At 39.4% G+C, this 18,622-nt stretch overlaps 1 protein-coding gene across 1 annotated transcript in view; it reads left to right on the forward strand.

The window, feature by feature from the left end:
* Positions 1–18,622, forward strand: part of bicc1a (BicC family RNA binding protein 1a) — a 71,164-nt gene that overhangs the window by 28,104 nt on the left and 24,438 nt on the right. The window contains exons 3-6 of the mRNA XM_074676077.1: positions 8,173–8,242; positions 13,530–13,609; positions 14,744–14,902; positions 16,724–16,777. Of these exons, the coding sequence (XP_074532178.1) occupies positions 8,173–8,242; positions 13,530–13,609; positions 14,744–14,902; positions 16,724–16,777 (363 nt within the window). The remainder of the gene's footprint in view (positions 1–8,172; positions 8,243–13,529; positions 13,610–14,743; positions 14,903–16,723; positions 16,778–18,622) is intronic.

An 18,622-nucleotide genomic window follows, 5' to 3' on the forward strand; every position in this document is an offset into this window, starting at 1 on the left:
CAGAGGATGGCAGACAAAGTGAGACCACAGGAGGGTGCCACAGCTGGGAAATTAGCTCTGTGCAATCCCCGCTGCTCACATGAGGGAATCTCTCCAGCTGCACGTCCCTCCACCCGTTCTGTTCAGGCTTTGTTTTGTTCGCCTCTCTCTGCTTTTTTACCCTCCTGCTGCTCTAACGTTATTTCATCTTTGCACCCTGTTAACCCTCTGATGAGTCATCGTTATCATCCAAAAGGACAAAGGAAATATTTCTGCCACTGTTGTTCCTGATTAGTTTAACAGACAGCCTGCATCAGTGAACACTTCATCCCACTGTTGTGCAGGGAAAGTGTTGGATTGGGAACTGACACAGTGTTAAATCGTGGCACCAACCACAAAGCCGTTTGGAGAGCAATGCAGAAGTTGAGCCACAGGGACGGCATAGAGCCGAGGAGCTCGGCTTGGTGAGCCGATAACTGAGCATCACGGAGGAGCTGAGAGTGGATTTTAGTTGAGGGTTGCCTTTGAACCCCTGAGCTGTTGCTGATCCCTCTTCGAGTGCTTCTTCCAAGTTGTGGCTGTGTAAATAATGCCAGCTGAGATATTTAAGTGCTGGTGGACTCAGATCTCAGGCCAGGCATAATTTCATTTCATTTAGTTTATGGTGCTGAAAAGTCTTGTGCCAGGAGGAAAACTTGGAGCTGTTGGGATGAAGTATTCAGCGGTGTAAAAATAAAAACAATGTTAAACACAGGGGCAGGTCCAGTGTTAGGATATGAGTTAATGATATCATACATGATCCATGAAGATGACGACACAAAACAGACACTTTATGAAAAATTACATAACAATACATAGAGAAAAGCACAATTCAATGATAATATTTTTGACCCGATGGAGAAAAAAATTGAATATCAATAACAATTCCAATTTAAGACAAAAACAGCTGTATTTGCTTTCAGTTATGTATTGAAAAAGCATGTTAAGTACAGACATGCAATTCATTATTACAAACAAAGAGAGCAACAACAACTCTGCAAGCAAACAAACAAGTAAAAGTGAGGTTACTGGTGTGTATGTTTTTTACTGTTTTTCCCAAAACATGTCCAGTGGGTGTTCAAAGATGAGGAGAAAAGTGCTAAAGTTTTAACATAGTATACTTTGGATGAACACATTTTTTTCAAGCTAAGGACCCCAACTCCCTGCTACTTTTCAGACATATCCCCTACCTGTCCTGCATAATATGATCTCAACACACATCTACCGTATTGTCTTTTCGACAGTCCAGTGATTATGCAAAGTCTGACAGCCGTGGCTGTATGAAGACTTCATTCTGAAAAAGAAAATATTTTATGCACACAGGAGGGCTCTGGTTCACAGCAACATTATCAAAAAAATTTAAAGGTCCCATATTATGCAAATATCCCTTTATTTAGTCTTTTAGTGAAATTTGTAGGTCTTTGGCTTTCCTCTCAGCTCACAAAATGTGATATTTAATGACAAAACCTGTATTAAGTAGTGCTTGTGAATGTAAAATCCTGACCTAAAACGAGCTGTTTGGGTTTTGGGGATTTGCTGGAAACAATGCTGCTGTGCTTGATTCATTGTTTTTTTGGACCAAAACATGTTACTACCTTTTCATGAAGACATCAATGATCTGCAAACTGCAGAAAAGGAGCATAATATGGAACTTTTAAATTTAGCAAGTTAGCCTTGGCTGTATACAAACTAAACTTCAAAATATAAAAGCATATACAGACATATTGGTATTCTCATCCATATTGTTTTTTTGTTGTTGTTGTTGTTGTTGTTTTTTAATTCCATAGAGTGCATCCCTGGATAAATCAAATTTAATATATTTATGGTTTATTGCCAGAGATTTGACAATTGCATCACCCCAATCCAAATTAATATGTAAGCATAACTGCTTCAAACAAAAAGTGTCAACCTTTTCATTTACACCCTACAATATCCCAGGTCTAACAAAGTGTTTATGTCTTATTTTTGTAAGAATTGACACATTAAGATCCATTTATAATACCTTCCTGTCCTTTTCATTGCAGTTAACCAATACATCCACCCGAGGAGGGAAGGAGGGGGTTGTTTATGACAACAAAACTCAAAAACAAGCATGGCGATTGTGGAGGAGGTACTGCTAATGTACTGCCTGCCTAAAAGACAAAAACATGTCTCACTAAAGCTTTGTATTGGGTTGTAACAGCAACACTGCCCCCCTGGTTTTTAGTGGTACTGCTCCGTTTGGTCCGTATTCGTAAGCTTCATGGAAACGTGCAGAAATGCGAACGAAATGAATGCAGAGCACAGACAGAAGGCTCCGACCGTATGTAATGTTGAGCATAAATGGGCCTTTAGACTTAGTCTAGAAAAATGTCTTATTTTAAGTTAATAGACAAAATGATAACTGAATTGCTTTTAAGGAGTATCGTGATGTTCTTATTTGAAAAAAGAAAAACGTCTTATTGAAGATTTTCGCTTTGACTCCTGGTTTATGTCATGCTGTTATTTTCAGCAGATCCTCGGTGGAGTGATATTTCCAGAAGTGCTCTCCTTGTCATGTGCGTTACTCTTTAATAGTCGTGTATATGTTAGCATTAGCCCTGAGGTTTAATGGGACTTTAGCTGACAGTTAGCACTCTGATTGTTAACTTGAACTCATTTATGAATGTCAGGTCTCGTGGGGATGGTTGGAGACCATGCTGAAAGCTTTGAGCTCTGTTGTTCCTTCACTTGGTCTCTCCTGCTCCCAAACTGTTTTCAGCCCCCATCAGCCCTCTGTGTCCCCCTAACACACACACAGTTACACACACTCACATACATTCCAGCTGAATCAACAGCTGCACCATCGCAGCACTGGGCAGGAAACATGCCTCTGCCATGTTGATTGCTGCTGTGCTAAACGTATACACACGTACAGACATACATTTGGTGTCACGTGTATTGAACACATGCGCGAGCTCTCAGGACATCGCCTTAATGATATCCTGTTTGATTTCACCTACGGCTCCACACACGTCTGCGTACGCCAGCTGCAAACCTGCTTGAAATACTCATGTCAAGGCTGTGTGTGAAACTGATCAGAAGCTTTTATGTATTTATTCATTTTCAGAATAGGGAGGGATGGCAGAGACGAAAGGGTGGAGACACTTAAATGTATACGTAACTTAATTTGTGCAAATATCTGGACCTCTTTGAGAGGCATTTTCAAGCCCCCTTCAAGAAAATAAACGCCATCCAGCCTTTTAAAATGGTGTGTGGTCCGTCAGAAATCAGTCCCATCTGCGGGACACTGCCAAGAAAAGCAACACTGGACAGGAAACAGGTCTCACTGAACAAGGCCCTCTCAGAGGAAAGCTTGATGAGGCATAGGCTTTTAATTTTCAAAATTGGAGGTAAGTATAATTGGAGTTACTTTGGATGTGTAACTTCTGTCATTTCTAACATCTGCTTTTTAAAAATTGGGTTTCCTCCTGCATTGTTACTCGTTCCTGGATGAAAAACACTGAGAGGGAAACTTTCAGTGACATTTTTATAAGAAACTTATCATCACTTGCCTGCCATTTGCTCCCGAACTGCAATCGTTATGTTAGCAACCTCTGAGAGTCTGTGGCAGCTTTATATTTATTTAATTTGTGGTTTCAAATTGAAAACCTCTGTTACAAAACCCAGACACATCTGTCATTGTCACTTGAAACTTTTTTTTTAGACAAAAACCAAAAAAGGGAGAATGTTAGAAGCTAACTTGAAGGAATTTCTTCTTATCACCAAGAACAGAATGTCCTCAGATGTTGTTGTGATACATCCAGCTGTTAGTCGAAGCACATGACTTTAGTTGATGGAGGAAAAAGTTAAGCTTTCAGCCACCGGGTATTGGTGATTTATTTGTCTTTCGCACATGTAGCAGACGGAGGCAGAGGAGAGGGCAGGAAGGTGTTGTGTTGTGGATTAGAGCTGCTTGTGCCTCAAGCTGAAATGTAACACAGGAACACAGAAGTCATCAGATTTTGGTTTCAGGCCTTAGTTCCTTTGCATGTGGAATCCCTCTGGGTGTACAAACCAATAATATTATTGCAGCACTTGTGAAAATACTGCCGAAAGGAGCCACGGTTTCCAGTAAGAAGACATTACAGCACGGTGATTAGCACGCTGGAAGCTTACTGTTTTCAGCTTAGTCACTTTAATGATACTGCAGAAGAAATCCTTACCAAAAACAGTTGAGCAAGTTTGTGTGAAAAGAATTCTGCCTTATTTTGATTGCGCAAAATGATACTTAAATTCCTCTAGTTTCTGTGATTCAAGCATTAGAAAGTGAATGGCTCAAAGGGTGTTTCTCTGTGATTATATAATTATGATACTGCACAGTGGTAGGGGAGGAAACAGAATGTCAAAGTAGTTTATTAGTTTGTTTTGGCTGTGAAAAAGTGTTTTGCAATGATTTTATGATCAATTTGATACGTTTTCTAAGAATTCTGAGTGGAGTTTACAGCAGAAAGTGAAAGTTTTCTATGCGTCCTTGGCATATATACATATCACAGAAACCGGGCCCATCTCATCCTGTTGCTCATTTTCTCTATTGTTTTTTATCTGTGGTTATGTGATGTAGAGTATTGAGGCCTGAAACAGCTTCCAGTCCACCCTCATTGACTTCGGAGGTGTATCCTGCAAATGGAGGAAAAAAAGCACAAATCACTCCCTTTTCAAATCTCTGTTTTGCAGGTATGTGAAGCTGGCAGTGAATAAAAAACCCTCAGTTTGTCGTAAAGGATGCCAAACAGACCGTTCTGCTTCCAGAAGAACATATGGAGGGATTTAAGCGCTTCCCTTTTTGATTTGTGCTGCAGTTTCCCTCGAGGAAAAACTACGTTGGTTCTTCTTATAGCTGAGTCTTGAGAATTTGGATAGAACAGGATTTAATTCTGATTTTTTTTTCTTTAAAAATTAATAAATCTAAACTCATGTATATGAAGCAAAGCCTCAGTTATCAAAAAATGTTTTGTTGCAACCTCCTGATTCTGTATCAAAAAATATCTTTTTTTTTAGTAATTTCTTTGTTTTTGTCAACACCGTCAAATACAATAAAAAGCAAATTATTTCTGTTTATTTATTCTCATATTAGTAATATGTTATTAAATCAGTCTGTGTCTAGTACAGGAAAACCCATAGATTGCCAAATGTTAAATATTATTTTTTGTTAATTTTTGATACATATTATTTTTTTCTGTTTCAAACGAATTTTATACTTTCAATCTTCATCATTTACATTAAATATTCAACATGACAATTTTGGACTTTAAAAACATTCACTTTTTTTAAGCATTAGATTATTTAAATAAAACAACTGTGTTTTTAAAAATGAATGTGAAGGCATTTGTTTAAAACAAAAGGAGGGGAAGGGGGTCTTCAGGAATAAAGCTGATAAAGTGTTTATCTTAATTTATTGCTTTTTGATCAATATCTGACAGTGTTGACGAAAACTAAAGACACACATTTGAGTAATCACAAAATAAGGAAAAATATTGTTGAATATTCACTGCTGGATGATTTAAAGAAACTTTCAGTTCTACTCCTCCACCTGGCATATATATCATTCATTTTAAACAACTGGGTTATCATATGATCATACAATTTAACAAAATAAAAACAAACAAATGAAAAATATTACATTTTTGAAGAAAAAAAAAAACCTCTGATGATCAACACTGAATGTAATACAATTGAAAAGCTAATTCACTTTCACTCACTTTTCTTAGTGGGACATGTTTTTGCCTAAGTCTCAAGAATCAGTCTTATACAGCAAGAAAAATAGCAGATTAAACATTGGAATATTCAGTGATGAAAGCCTTGATTTAATGTTGCACCACTAATAAACTGAACATCTTATCTTCGGTGCAAGTGTTGATAGCTCTTAATGCACCTCCTCCTCTTTTTGAGTTACAGCGTGAGGCTCATTGCTTAATTCACTGGACCACCGAGGAACCCCTTAGTGCTGCTCATGTAATCGTCTGGAACAGTTCTTCTTCAGTGCTTCATCACGTGTCTGTAACTTTAGAGAAATTCATATCTCCTCCACCCCGAAAATACAAACCCCTGGACAGAATTAAAACAAACCAAAGAACGGCGGGACCTTTGTAAAAACAAGGATAGTGCACATTGAGGACAGAGCCATTAGGAGAGAGTGTCAGCTTCTCATATTTTGGAAAGTTGAACAGTTTTTCCTGCCTTCTCTCTGTTTTAAACAACCACTCAAAGTGACAGCTAGTTTCCAGGGGTTTGTGTGTGGATCTGTAGTGAGAAAACAGAACAAGCTTCCTTGAGGATGACAAGAGGAGGAGAAAGCCTGGTAATAATTTTTTACAGACTTGAACACTTACAGCACCCAGACTATCTCCTTCTTTCACATAGATACATATGCTCTCAGTTAGGAGGACTAGACTTGTCAAAAGGCTCTTACCTCGATTGTTGTTGGCATTTTTCATATGTAGCAGAGCCAAGTGTACTTTTTCTTTTTCTCTCTTTTATATTCTACATTTCTTTTTTCGTTATTTTTTCTTGGTGGTTGTTTGAAAGAGTTGGGTGTTGAACAGAAAGAAGCAGCTTCACAAAAACTTTAATCACCACACATTTAAACTGGACCTTCAGATCCTTCCTCTCTTCAGGTTTCACAACACTTAAAAAATATGATTTCTTTTACGATCTCATTCTGCAGATCTTTTCAAGCATGTAAGACCCTTTTTCAGCACTGTTGGCCGCTAATATCTTGTTCCATGTCACATGTTCTTTATATCATCCAAATGTTTGTTTTGGATTATGGGAGAAGGAACGGGATGTTATCAACACATCAATCCGAGCCAACACCACATTAAAACACTGAAAAACACACTTTGGTTGTCTATAAAACGGACTTCAGCCCACTGAATTCTTTGATTTTATGAACTTTGTCAGCCTAAAAGACAGAAATGATCATGATTCCTGTGTAGTCGGGTCGCTGTTTTGTGACTCTTGCACAAGTCAAGAGTGCACAATTCCTGCAACAATAACAACATATGGTTGTTGAATAATACAACATGAAAATATATTAAAAAATCAATTAAAAACAAATGTGGAGTAGATATTAGCTGTAACTCAAAGTCATACTATCTGCTGGTTTTCATGTTTAACACCACTGGTTCCCAAAGAGGGGTGTTGTGAAACACTATTGGGGGGTAAAATGCTTTCCCTAATCCAAAACTATTTACAACTGCATATTTCATCCATTATGTTTTATCTGTTTTTCCCATTTCATTGTTACCACAAGACTCCAGAGGTGACCTAACCAGGATGATTTTATCAGTGGGGGCATCTTGGGCCTTTTTTTTGTTTTGTTTTGTTTTTGTTTGCTGTTTTTGTCTGTTTTTGTGTTGGCCTATTTTTGTATTTCCACAACAGGGGATCATTTGAAACAGAAAGTATTTTTTCCCCACCACTTAATTGTCACCAGTTAATGTGAAGGTAGCTAATAGCTAGCTACATCTTCATCTATTTGGATATGAAGCTCATAACTGATATCTAGTTTGAACTTGCAGTAAAAATGAAAATCTGTCTGTTGGATATTTAATTTGTAATGTTTCAAACAAAGACACAAAAATTTGTTTAAAATGTCTTTAACAAACATTTCATCCAAGCTAAAATTTTGAACATCATTTGCGTGAGTTAATTAGTTACACTGACTGTACAGTTACTTCTAACCAAGGTGAGAGTGGTGAGTGAAAACAGACCCAAAAGGAAAGGACTAACAAACAGCTGAGAAAAGTATAAGGTTTTTATTTATCATTAGTATTTCAGCTTTTATTGAGTACACAAGTTGAACATTTTATAGCATGTCAGAGTAACAAGAAAAAACAAACAAGACAGAGCCAAACAAAACAAAAGACATTCATATGCTCAAATGAGCTCCCATTGACACTGGACAGAGAAATTGATGCAAGTTAAAAAATAATAATAAAAATAATAAGAGGTGTAGATATACTAATTTAAATAAAACAGCTGAACTAAGATGAAAAAAACACACTTTTTAATGAATATAAAAATTTGCACTGCCATAGAATTGGCAACATTTAGCTTTCCATTCATTTCTATCATGCACCAATACTGATACATATGATAAACTAATGTTTTCCCTCCTCCACTCTGTTTCAGATCATGGATGAGACCCAAACACAGATAGCCTGGCCGTCCAAACTAAAGATCGGAGCCAAGTCCAAAAAAGGTATTTTTTTTTCCACCTTTCAACTTTCTACTCCTTTTATTTTCCTATTTTGTCTAATATTTAATCTGCCACGCATCACAAATTGCAGGACTAAGTTTTCATGATAGAGCAAAACACAAGGCCTTTTTATCTGTCATTGCACACGATACAAAGTGAGCAAAGCTCAAGTATGTCAATGATTATAAGTGCATGTTGTTTGAACCTGAAACATGTTTCAGGAGTGATTGGGCTCAAATAGACAAAAGGAGAGTATTACGAGGTTGCATGAGAATTTATTATGAAAAATTAATGGAGACGTTTGAAAAGATGAAAGCATGCATGTTTTCTGTTCCTCTGTAACTTCATGTGCGCTGAGGAATTTGTGATTCTGACGTTGAGGCAGAGCGATTCGAGTCACGCATTTATTGGTTGTTCCAGCTCTCTGTTACCAATAAAATATTATCATGGTTATTTAAAGCTCAACTGGGAGGGGATGAGAGGGGGTTCGAGGGTAACGGGTGAGGAATAGGTGTAGCTCTACCCACTTTGTTGTCCCCAGGGGACGACAGTGTGCGTCTTCAAGCCATATGTGGAATCCAATGACGTTATGTAACTTCCTCGCTCGCTCTGCACAGAGAATAGTTGACAGGGTTACATCAGAATCTTTTACATTCTTCTCTCAAGATGCTTAATCAACTGTAACTGGCAGAGTCCTCCCACACAAACATGTATTCATCCCAAACATTAGTTCATTCACAAAACCTGCTTCCAGCACCACCTGGGAATGATGTTCTGTGCATGAAATGATGCTATTTAAAACTTCATGATTTGTTGCCTGACAGATTCCTCCTCTGAGTTGCGTAAACTGAGAGAAGAAGAATGTTGGATTATCATTTGGAGTTATCTTTTGAGGGAATGCATTCACAGGAGAAGAGGCATGTGGAACTGAGTGTTTTAACAACCTGAACTCATGTCAGGGAATGAGAGGGCCAGCTGAGGGAAGATAATTGTACCTCTGACAAACAGCACAGGCGAAATCTTGACATAGACTGAAGATGAAACTGCAGTTCAAATGTTTGAACCGGATTAAGGAGATGCTGATTTTGAAATGTCAAGAAATTAGTATCAGGAATCTTGTCAGTTTTTCCTCACGCACAGTTTTCTTAAAACAAAAGTGGATTTGGTCTCCCTGATACTGACTCTGACTTTTTGGGGTTATCACATCCAGATTATCCATGCTCCAAAGGAGCTCCATATCAAGCTTTGTATGCAACAGTACACCAAAGTGGAGAGGGTTCACTTTAAGGAATAAATAAGCACATTTTTCAGTTAATTTCAACAGTTAACATAAGTAAACATAAGCCGTGTTTCCACCGAGCAGTCCAGGTTGGTTCTGTACGGTTTGGCACGGTTTTGTACAGTTAAGCCTGATCCTGTTTCCATTTCCACAGCAAAACTGTGCCCTCGTGGTAGGCGGCGTGTCAGCCGGGTGCTGAAAGCCGGCAGCTGTTAAAAAATAGCGGGATGCCATAGCAGCGCGACACAGTTTAACCCACTAATAAATCCAACAAAGAAGAAAAACTCAACACAGTAAACAAAGAGCATAGATGGAAGACATGCAGCATTTCGTCCTCTCTGTGATTGGCATGTAGCTCTTTGATATTAAGTGCAATGAAGCTTTGTTTCAGAGAAGTCTGTGTGCCCTAGGAGAAATACAGCAGCTGTCAGGGTAAGTGACGATTATTTTGACCAATCAACGGTCTGCAGTGTGTTGATCCACCTTCTGAGAGCTGATTGGTTCAGTCTGGCACCCATACGAAAGGGTCCCAAAAAGTGGGACGGCTTGTCCTGGTTATTTGGGGATCTGTCCCGGGATGAGTCAGTGGAAACGCCACAAAATGTGCACTGTACCGAAACGAACCAAACCAGTCTGCTTGGTGGAAACGCGGCTATAATAATATTATAAAACTGATCTAGGACCTGTACAGCTGCCATCACTTTGGTACAAAGACCTGCAAAGGCTGTGGATTAGGTCTTGGGTTTAAGGGTCCTGGTCAACCCATGAGGCTCTCTTACACATTAGCCATGTGATTGCTAGAAACCACTTTGGACTTTGTAACATCAGAGGGTCAACTTATCCTAATAATTTCTGAACTTTTTAAGGTGACAGGTTTCTGGCCTCTCAGGGATTTAAGATACAAACTTTTTACCCATCAGTTTCTGTGAATAAAAACAAAAATACAAAGAAACACAATCTTCTGCTTCTGTAATAGATCTGTCAAACTATTTAACTTGAGTTTTCTGACTAAACTACAGTTAAAAATTGCCTAATTTCTACAGTGTCTCAATTTATCACTCTCACATTTGTATATGAGGCACATGCTGTTTTGTGGAATCCAAATCAAATGTTTTTTCATACAACGCATTGTCCTGCTCTTAAAATAATGTCTATTTTTGTGATCAAAGGACTCCCAAAACTTCATAAAAGAAGCAAACAAGTTTGTTCTTGGTCCAAATCCAAACTGAATGTCATGAACTCATCTGATATGGGAGCCCCCAGTTTTCTTTTGAACCACTCTTTTAAAGATTTATCCAAAAGCAGAAATTTCTGTCAGGTTACTTGAGAACAATGAGGCCCTGGTAAATAAAAATAGGAGAGATCAGGAAAATGACCTGAGACGATGACCTGCATTCCTTCCAACATGTATCACTCCTTTGTTAGATATGAAAAATATGAAACCCACTTCCTCTCTTCTAAAAATAGCCTGTGTTGTCCTTGTAAGTTAACAGATTACCGTCAGTGATCTTAATCTAGAATAGCACTCCTTGAGCGTGTTAGTCAGCTTTGTTTTCTCTGGAATTTAGCATCAGTGTTGTCTTTCATGTGCAGTCTGGAATCAGTTACGCTCTGCAGGATAGCAGCAGATGTGAGGGGATTTGTATGTTTGTAACTTTTCCCCTCACTCCATCAAAATACCAGCTCCTCTGTTGCATTTATCACCTGCAGCTAGCTATCCCTCTGCCACCTGCATAAGTGTGATAAGGCTAGTTTTTAGCCTCTGGGGCAAGCTATCATGGGCTCCCTGTTGGTGATTTAATACAGTGAGGAAAGTACTATCACTCACATGAGACAGGGCTACAGTGCAACTGCAGGACTGTGTGGTCAACACTGTGATGCGCTCAAGATTTGTGTTTTGTTTTCACATATAACTCACTCAGTTGTTCTACTAGCCAACTGTCTGTTTCGACATTTCTGCAGATGTTTCAGATGAGAGACACAGAGCCAAAAGGACTTCTTTCCCTTCATTTGTGTGGTATTTGCGAATGTAGTCCTCAGCTGGAAAAATGCTTTAGCTCTGCCAGTGCAGAGCTCGTAAGGGTCAAAAGGTTTCTTTTCTGTGGAAGTGGAGCTGTGTAAAATTCGTGCAACTGAAAAAGTTTTACTTTTAGCAGCTGGAATTCCACTCCTGTTTTTTGTTTGCTTTTCTTCTTTTGTGAGCCAAATTAAGACTTAAGGTGTTCATTTTTTATTCAGAGAGAGAAAAAAAAGGGAAGGAGCACGCAGCACACTCAGTTTCAAAAATGCGGGGGTGTTCTACATCACGACTGCAACACTCGTTTAGGCTGGCTAATGTTTGCCAGATGTGCAGTGCAGGACAGACTCTGGAAGAACCAAAACTCCCTCTAATGGTCACAGTGGGCACCACAGGAGGAAGTGAAGAGATTTCTATTGTTCACAGCAACAGCTGTATGCTGGGAAAATTTCCTGGAACGGCTGCTGAGACTGTGATCTTTCTGCTCTTTTTTCTTTGTTTTCCTTGGTTTTGTTTTCCTGTCTCAAGCTGCAGCTCGGGTTTTTGTTTGGTTCCTTCCCCTCAAGCCATCTAAGAGCTGTTGTTTCTCTCCGACATGATCTAACATCTCTTGGTGTGTGTTGAGGTTGCCTCTCCTCCCCGACACAATAACAGGGTCAGTGCTTGTTTAGCAGCACTGGGGCCCGTCACCCTTCTTAGCTTTTAGACAGAGAACTAAATCTCTTAAAGATACCTTTAAAAAACAGAATTCATCATCTAAGTATACCCACATCTCAAGATCATGTCATATTCTTTTATTTTGCAGCTCCATGGAGACTATGTTGGTTTTGCTTGTGTGACTTGACAGCAGTGATTAAACATCATCAAAAACATTTGCGCGTTGGGAATTCCCTCGTCTTCAAAGCAAAAGATCTGACCCTATTTCTCTAGCTGCTCTCATTTCTGCGCCTTTAAGGATTTCTCACTCCTGAGCTGAAGTCTAAACATGCAAATGCAGGGTTCTTTCAGGTCCAGATGACTTTGCAGCAGTAAATCTGGTTCCTCTAGCCCTGTCTGTCGGTCATACTGTAAATCTGAGCCTCTGTCAGTTTGCGTAGGGAGGGGTATTCCTGGAAGGGGGCTTAGTTGACTTCCTGCAGCTTGGTACAGTTAACACAGGGGCGATGGACCGTGGGTGTGTAGTACATGCGTGTGCACATTCTAAATTTGTGTTTTTTTTCACATTTAAGTTCTCCAGGGGTCCAGCATGCGGCTGAGCCAGATGTAGACTCCGCCAACACTACACAGACATGAGCTTTTGCTTTGAATGGTTTAGGTTTGCCAAGATGTGTTACTTTGTCTGAAGTTTTGAGCTTGAAATAGCAGAGTTTCTCATGCTAGAAGAACACATTTCTGAACTAATTTCCTCAAAGTGTCTCTGTTTCTGCACCTGGATGATGTCTTGTCATTTCAATCAGAGAGAAAATTAGTTCTGCATATGACATCTGATAAAAAGCAAAGCAGAATAAAGTGGAAAAAGTCTCAGGAAAGGAGCTTTTGCAGTGACTGACTGACTGATAGAATGAGGCTCTAGGGAAAGAGTTGATAAGCATCACATGAATGTCTCTGTTTTCTATCAGTGCTCTTTTCAATTCTTCAGAACATACTCCTCAGCTTTAAGTGTCTCTGCCTCTCCACTGACTGGTGGATAGACTGAATGTATTACTACAAACCTGCAACCTCCCCCCTCCCCAACCCGACGCAGTGAGGTCGCCTGCCAGCTTGAATGAGAGTCGGCAGATATCAAAGCTGCAATTACTGTTGCAGAGCTTTCCCTCCAACGCTCTGTAATTTGTTGACAAATGCAGACTGCTGTGTCATGTTTGATTAAATGGGTATTACTTGTGTCTCACTCTCTCATTCAATCTCTGCCCTTCATCATCACCATTCAGGAAACGGTGAAACTCCATCCCTCACCATTTTTATGCTTTCTTATCTTTTTCTTCCCCATGCAGATCCACACATCAAGGTGTGCGGGAAGAGGGATAAAGTGAGGGAAGCCAAAGACAGAATAATGTCTGTTCTGGACACTAAGGTACAGTAAACACCTTTATCTCTGTGAAAATACACTTCATCTGTGTAATTCCCCTCCCTGAATGTATTCACCTCCCTTCTGTCCAAATGACAGATTGCACGCAGCAGTGTAGCACCACTTGGCACTAATCTCACCAGATACTTGCGTCCAGTGTGTGCATGCAGGCTTCATTGCCATGGCAACACAAGAACTCAACTACCAAGGTGCCTGCACTGTAGCACCCCCTGGGGGCAGGCAGTTTGCTGTACATGAAGAGCCACATGAAAAAAAGCTGCACATAATAGAGTCAGGTTTGGAGCGTTTCATGTGGTTTAGTCACGAAGAGGCTGTTTTAGTCTGGCAGCAGAAACAGCCAAGTCAATTGATAATGCGATTCCTTTATTTTAATGTGCTTCATATTTAGTTACTATTCGGCTCATTTTGGAATGATTGCAGCAGCTGAAAGTGCTTATAAAAGGGGAAATTGTACGTGCTGGGTATTGTGACTGTTTAGATGGAGTTAAAGGAACAGATGGTGCACTGGTTTTTCAGGAGAGCAGCATTTATAATCTGGACGCTTGTTTGTAAATGTTGAAATTGCATATAGTTTTATAACAGAAGAGTATGATGCAAAGCTCCTGCATTTTGGTTTAATAAGTGAAAATCTTGTTTTGCAAAAGGTTTTATATCTCTGTGAGTTCTCAAGGAATACATGGAAATAGTAACAGAAATATACACAATGAAAAAAAAAACTTTTTTCTCTGAGACTTAGAGGAGCATCTGTTGCTAAGAAGTGGAAAAGAGTTTTACTTCTTGTTTTTGTCTTTGTTCTCTCATCCTATATAAATGTAAAATTTGACTATATAAAAATTGTCCAAAAACAGAAGAGTATGATGTGATAAGATTTGTTGATGCACTTTTATGCCTCATGGAACAATTAAACGCAAGAAACTTTGTTCAACAGTTACTGCTGTGTTTGTGTTTTTATGGAGCTGCAATTGAAAAGCATTGGCTGAAATCAACATTATAGAGTTTCGTTTTTAAAGGGATATTCTGGCATTTTCACCACCACCTATTTATAATTTCAATGTGACATTTTCTGACTCTGTTGAAAGTGTTATCAATCAATATGTCCCTTTCCCCTCCCCTCATTAGAGCAACAGGGTAACTCTGAAGATGGACGTTTCCCACACAGAGCACTCCCACGTTATCGGGAAAGGTGGCAACAACATCAAGAGGGTGATGGAGGAGACGGGCTGCCACATCCATTTCCCAGACTCCAACAGAAACAATCAGGCAGAAAAAAGCAACCAGGTCTGTGGAGTTTCTACATAGATGTACTTTGTGTGGCTTCAATGAGGGTTATGTGAGGAGGATAAATGAAGGCAGCTGCTGGTTGATCAAAGAATTTGCCTCTTCAAATATTTGCCTTTAATCTTTTGAACCACATCATTGCACCATAATTACACTGAGAGTGTGTTGCATTCTGTTGCCGTTAGGTGTTTACTATCCTCATACTTCCGCAGTGTATTTTCTTCAAGTCGTGGTTTCAGACTAGGTTACAGAGAGTTGGTCCAGTTAAATGTTTTGATTGGCCAACCTGGAGGAAGCTGGTGTGTTTTGGCTGGACTCACTTTAAGAGAAGTGGATCCTGTTGTAATTACTATTAAAGTGAAGTAGGAGCAGCAGGAAGGCAGGATCCCAGGCACGATATTGGTTACTGAGCTTTGCAAAGTGGCTGTGTAGTACATCCTAATATGAAAGTGTGATGTTGGAGTGTTTGCTTTTATGATTTTGGCTCTATTTTGTTGGATTTATGGTATGGTACACATTTGTGGCCTGCACAATATGTGAATAAATGTGATGTGTGATCACATTGTTTGGAATTCTCTTAATAGTACAACATTCAAGTAGTTTAAAAGCATGGCCATTATACCAAGGCCTCCGTCCAGTAGGAAAACTGACACATTTAGTTAGAGAGCATTGCATATTTCTGTGGATGAAATATTTTTATTTACCATTTTTTACATATTTTCTGCACTCTATTGTGTAGCCCTAGTACACACAATATGACAACTATTAAACGTGTCAGTACTTGTTAAGTCATAGACCATTAAACCCCTGCCTGCCCTGCTCCACTGATGCAAGTAGAGGCTGATAAGTAGCGAAAAACTCATTTGAACTTCAAAACCCCTTAAAGCTGTTTTTTTTCTGCTTTCAGAAGCTTACTGACTAAAGCAGAGCCTTTGGGATACAAAGCATATTGACAACTGCAGTGGAGTTGATAAGAAAACGTAAACAAGTGTGAAAATAAGCGAAAGTGTGATTTATCTTTTGCTCTGACTGGGCCTGATGGAACGAGGATGTTGTTCAAATACACTTCAGCAGGTGTTTGCTTTCATGAGCTTTTACTCTGTTCTTTTTTGAAGCTATTTCCTCTCCCAGCATCAGCCTTCACATTTGTAATGTATGTTTGCGTGTGTGTGTGTGTGTGTGTGTGTGTGTGTGTGTGTGTGTGTGTGTGTGTGTGTGTGTGTGTGTGTGTGTGTGTGTGTGTGTGTGTGTGTGTGTGTGTGTGTAAGCAAGCATACTTGAGGTATGTGTAATGTTTCCATTGAGGCCAGAGGAGAACCCACGTGCCCGTCTTAATTTTGCTGAACTTCTATTTTCCAATAACAGTTTCCAAAAATAGTGTTTGTTTTGTCTTTTGCTGAGGCAAAATTACTCTGCATTTTGTTCTTGGTTTGCTCTTCAGCGGTGAAGAAAGAGAAAAAGACTTTTAATTGCCTTTTATATTTCTATGGTAAGAAACATAATCAACCTTTCATCTCAGTGGTTTTTAAAAGTTAAATTGCCTCAATTTTGGGGGACATTTTTCTGTTCAAATGCTCATGGTAACTGTAATGATGTGGTTCAAGAAAATAAATCGCTAAGTGGAAATACTGTAAGTCACAAAAAGGTTAGGTTTCAGCGTAGAATTGACCCTTAAACTTTTGGTGTTTTCATTTTGTCTTTCTAGATTTTGCCTTCAACACTGAGATTCAGTGTAACTGCATGCATTGACCTGTGCAATTGTTTGTCTTGGATTGTTGCAACGGGCCAACTGATTTTCATGTAACTTTTTATTGTGAACAGGTGTCCATTGCTGGGCAGCCAGGAGGGGTGGAGGCAGCACGAGTAAAAATAAGGGTAAGTTGGAACTCAGCCACACTCGTCTTAAAGGGACACTCCGCCCAAACACTCACTCCCAGTCGGCTTGTAAGGGTGTAGTTGTGACCTCGAGTTTTGAGTGTGGTCAGCTCAAATTTCTGACATTTTCCATTAATCTCAGCACTGATTCATGTTTACAGCATGAGAATGTTTTAGAGCTAAATCACTTCCTTTTTCCGACACGTAGCAGCCTCTGCCTCAGTTCGCACGCACAGTGCTGCTGAGGTTATTAACAATCCAGTTGAGAAGTTTTATGTGATACAGAGTGATTTCAAGGGCACCTTTCGGCTAGATTTAAGTGGATGATATTTTGAAAACACTGTCCATTTAAAAATAAGTGGACTGTTGTGGTAGCATACTAACCATGCTAGCTCTTGCAGTTTGTTTACAACCTAACTTAAGTTATTTCTTGTTCTTTCTGTCTTCATTTTGTGAATTATGTGTACTTCCCCCCTCAGTTTCATTAATGTGTGCTTACTTGTTTACTAGTGTAACTTTAATCTTTTAGCTCATGCTTGGTCTTAAGATCAGATCAGATAAACCTGATTGTTCATGGGGGGATTTGTTATGGACGTAAGTGCAGTGCTGCTCACAGTCAACACATCATTCATACCAATTTACAATAACATGCCTGTCGTAAAATAAATAAATAAATAAAGGCTGCGTTACTGTGGCATATCAATGACACAGCAAAATACAGATAAATACAATAAGAAACCAATGTGTTTATCGATTCACTCTTTGTTTACCTTTAATGTGAAAACAAGCCAAACTGTTGCTTGGCTTTAGTGTGTCAAAGGAATTATTCATGAAAAAAAAAATGGTCAAACTATGTACATTTCTACATTTAAGAACTTCTGGTGTTAGCCTGCCTATCATGCTAGTTCTCTCTGTTTGTCTGCAACCTCACCTCAGCTCTTTCATGTTCCTCCTGCTACTATCCACTGGGTTCTTGCTGGACTTTACCTAAAAATGTTCTCGTCCTACTTATCCAGTGATCAGCTCCTTTGCATCAATGCCACTCATTGGCTAGATCTGCACTCAACATGATCCAGCACATGCACTTTGTGCTGTAGTTTACTGATTGGCTCCCATAATTATTATCACTAACCTTCAATTCAGTCTCATGACAGCCTGCCTATTCCTGGTGGTAGAAGAGCTCTGGGGTTACAGTAGGTAATCCTGCACTTCAGGCACAGTCCTGCACTTCTTCCTCTAAGCCACAAACACAATTGGTAGTCTATTCTCAGACCACTTCCCTAGAACAATTCTAAAACACAAGCCTCTTTTGCTGGTCTATCTCCAGCCAGTTTGCTAGACTTTTCAATGTCTACAGTTTCACTGACTGGAAGCCTAACCTCCAGCCTCAGCTCTGTGGGCGGAGGACCTCTATACTTGAGTTAAGTGTTACATCCCTGAACTTTTGCTTTATTTCAACACTGTGGCAGCAGAGGCTTACAGCTAACACGTTCCTCTATGGCAGATTGACCAAAACCAATGAGTCTGTGCACATGTGAAAATGACTGAGTGAGTGAGATGTGTGTGATAGCAGGAGAGAGAAATAAGAAGGTCATGCTGGATATTAGTGCAGTGTGTATTGGCAAATGTCTACATATGCAAACCCATACTTCTCCGTGCTCAGTGGTTATTTTCATAAGCATCAAGCCTAAACCCAGTTCATCTAATATTTTATATGGGTGAAAAAGAAGAATAATCAAACTAAATCATAGCAGTGTGTTACAAAGAGGTTTATAATATAAGCTGGAGAGAACCACAAAGATTGTTTTGGCGTCCAAAGAACACACAGTCAGCGGATGACGAGGG

This window comes from Halichoeres trimaculatus, unplaced genomic scaffold (genome assembly GCF_033239565.1).
Source record: "Halichoeres trimaculatus isolate MK-OKI-2021-1 unplaced genomic scaffold, fHalTri1.1 fHalTri1_scaffold_8, whole genome shotgun sequence".
Lineage (NCBI taxonomy): Eukaryota > Metazoa > Chordata > Actinopteri > Labriformes > Labridae > Halichoeres > Halichoeres trimaculatus.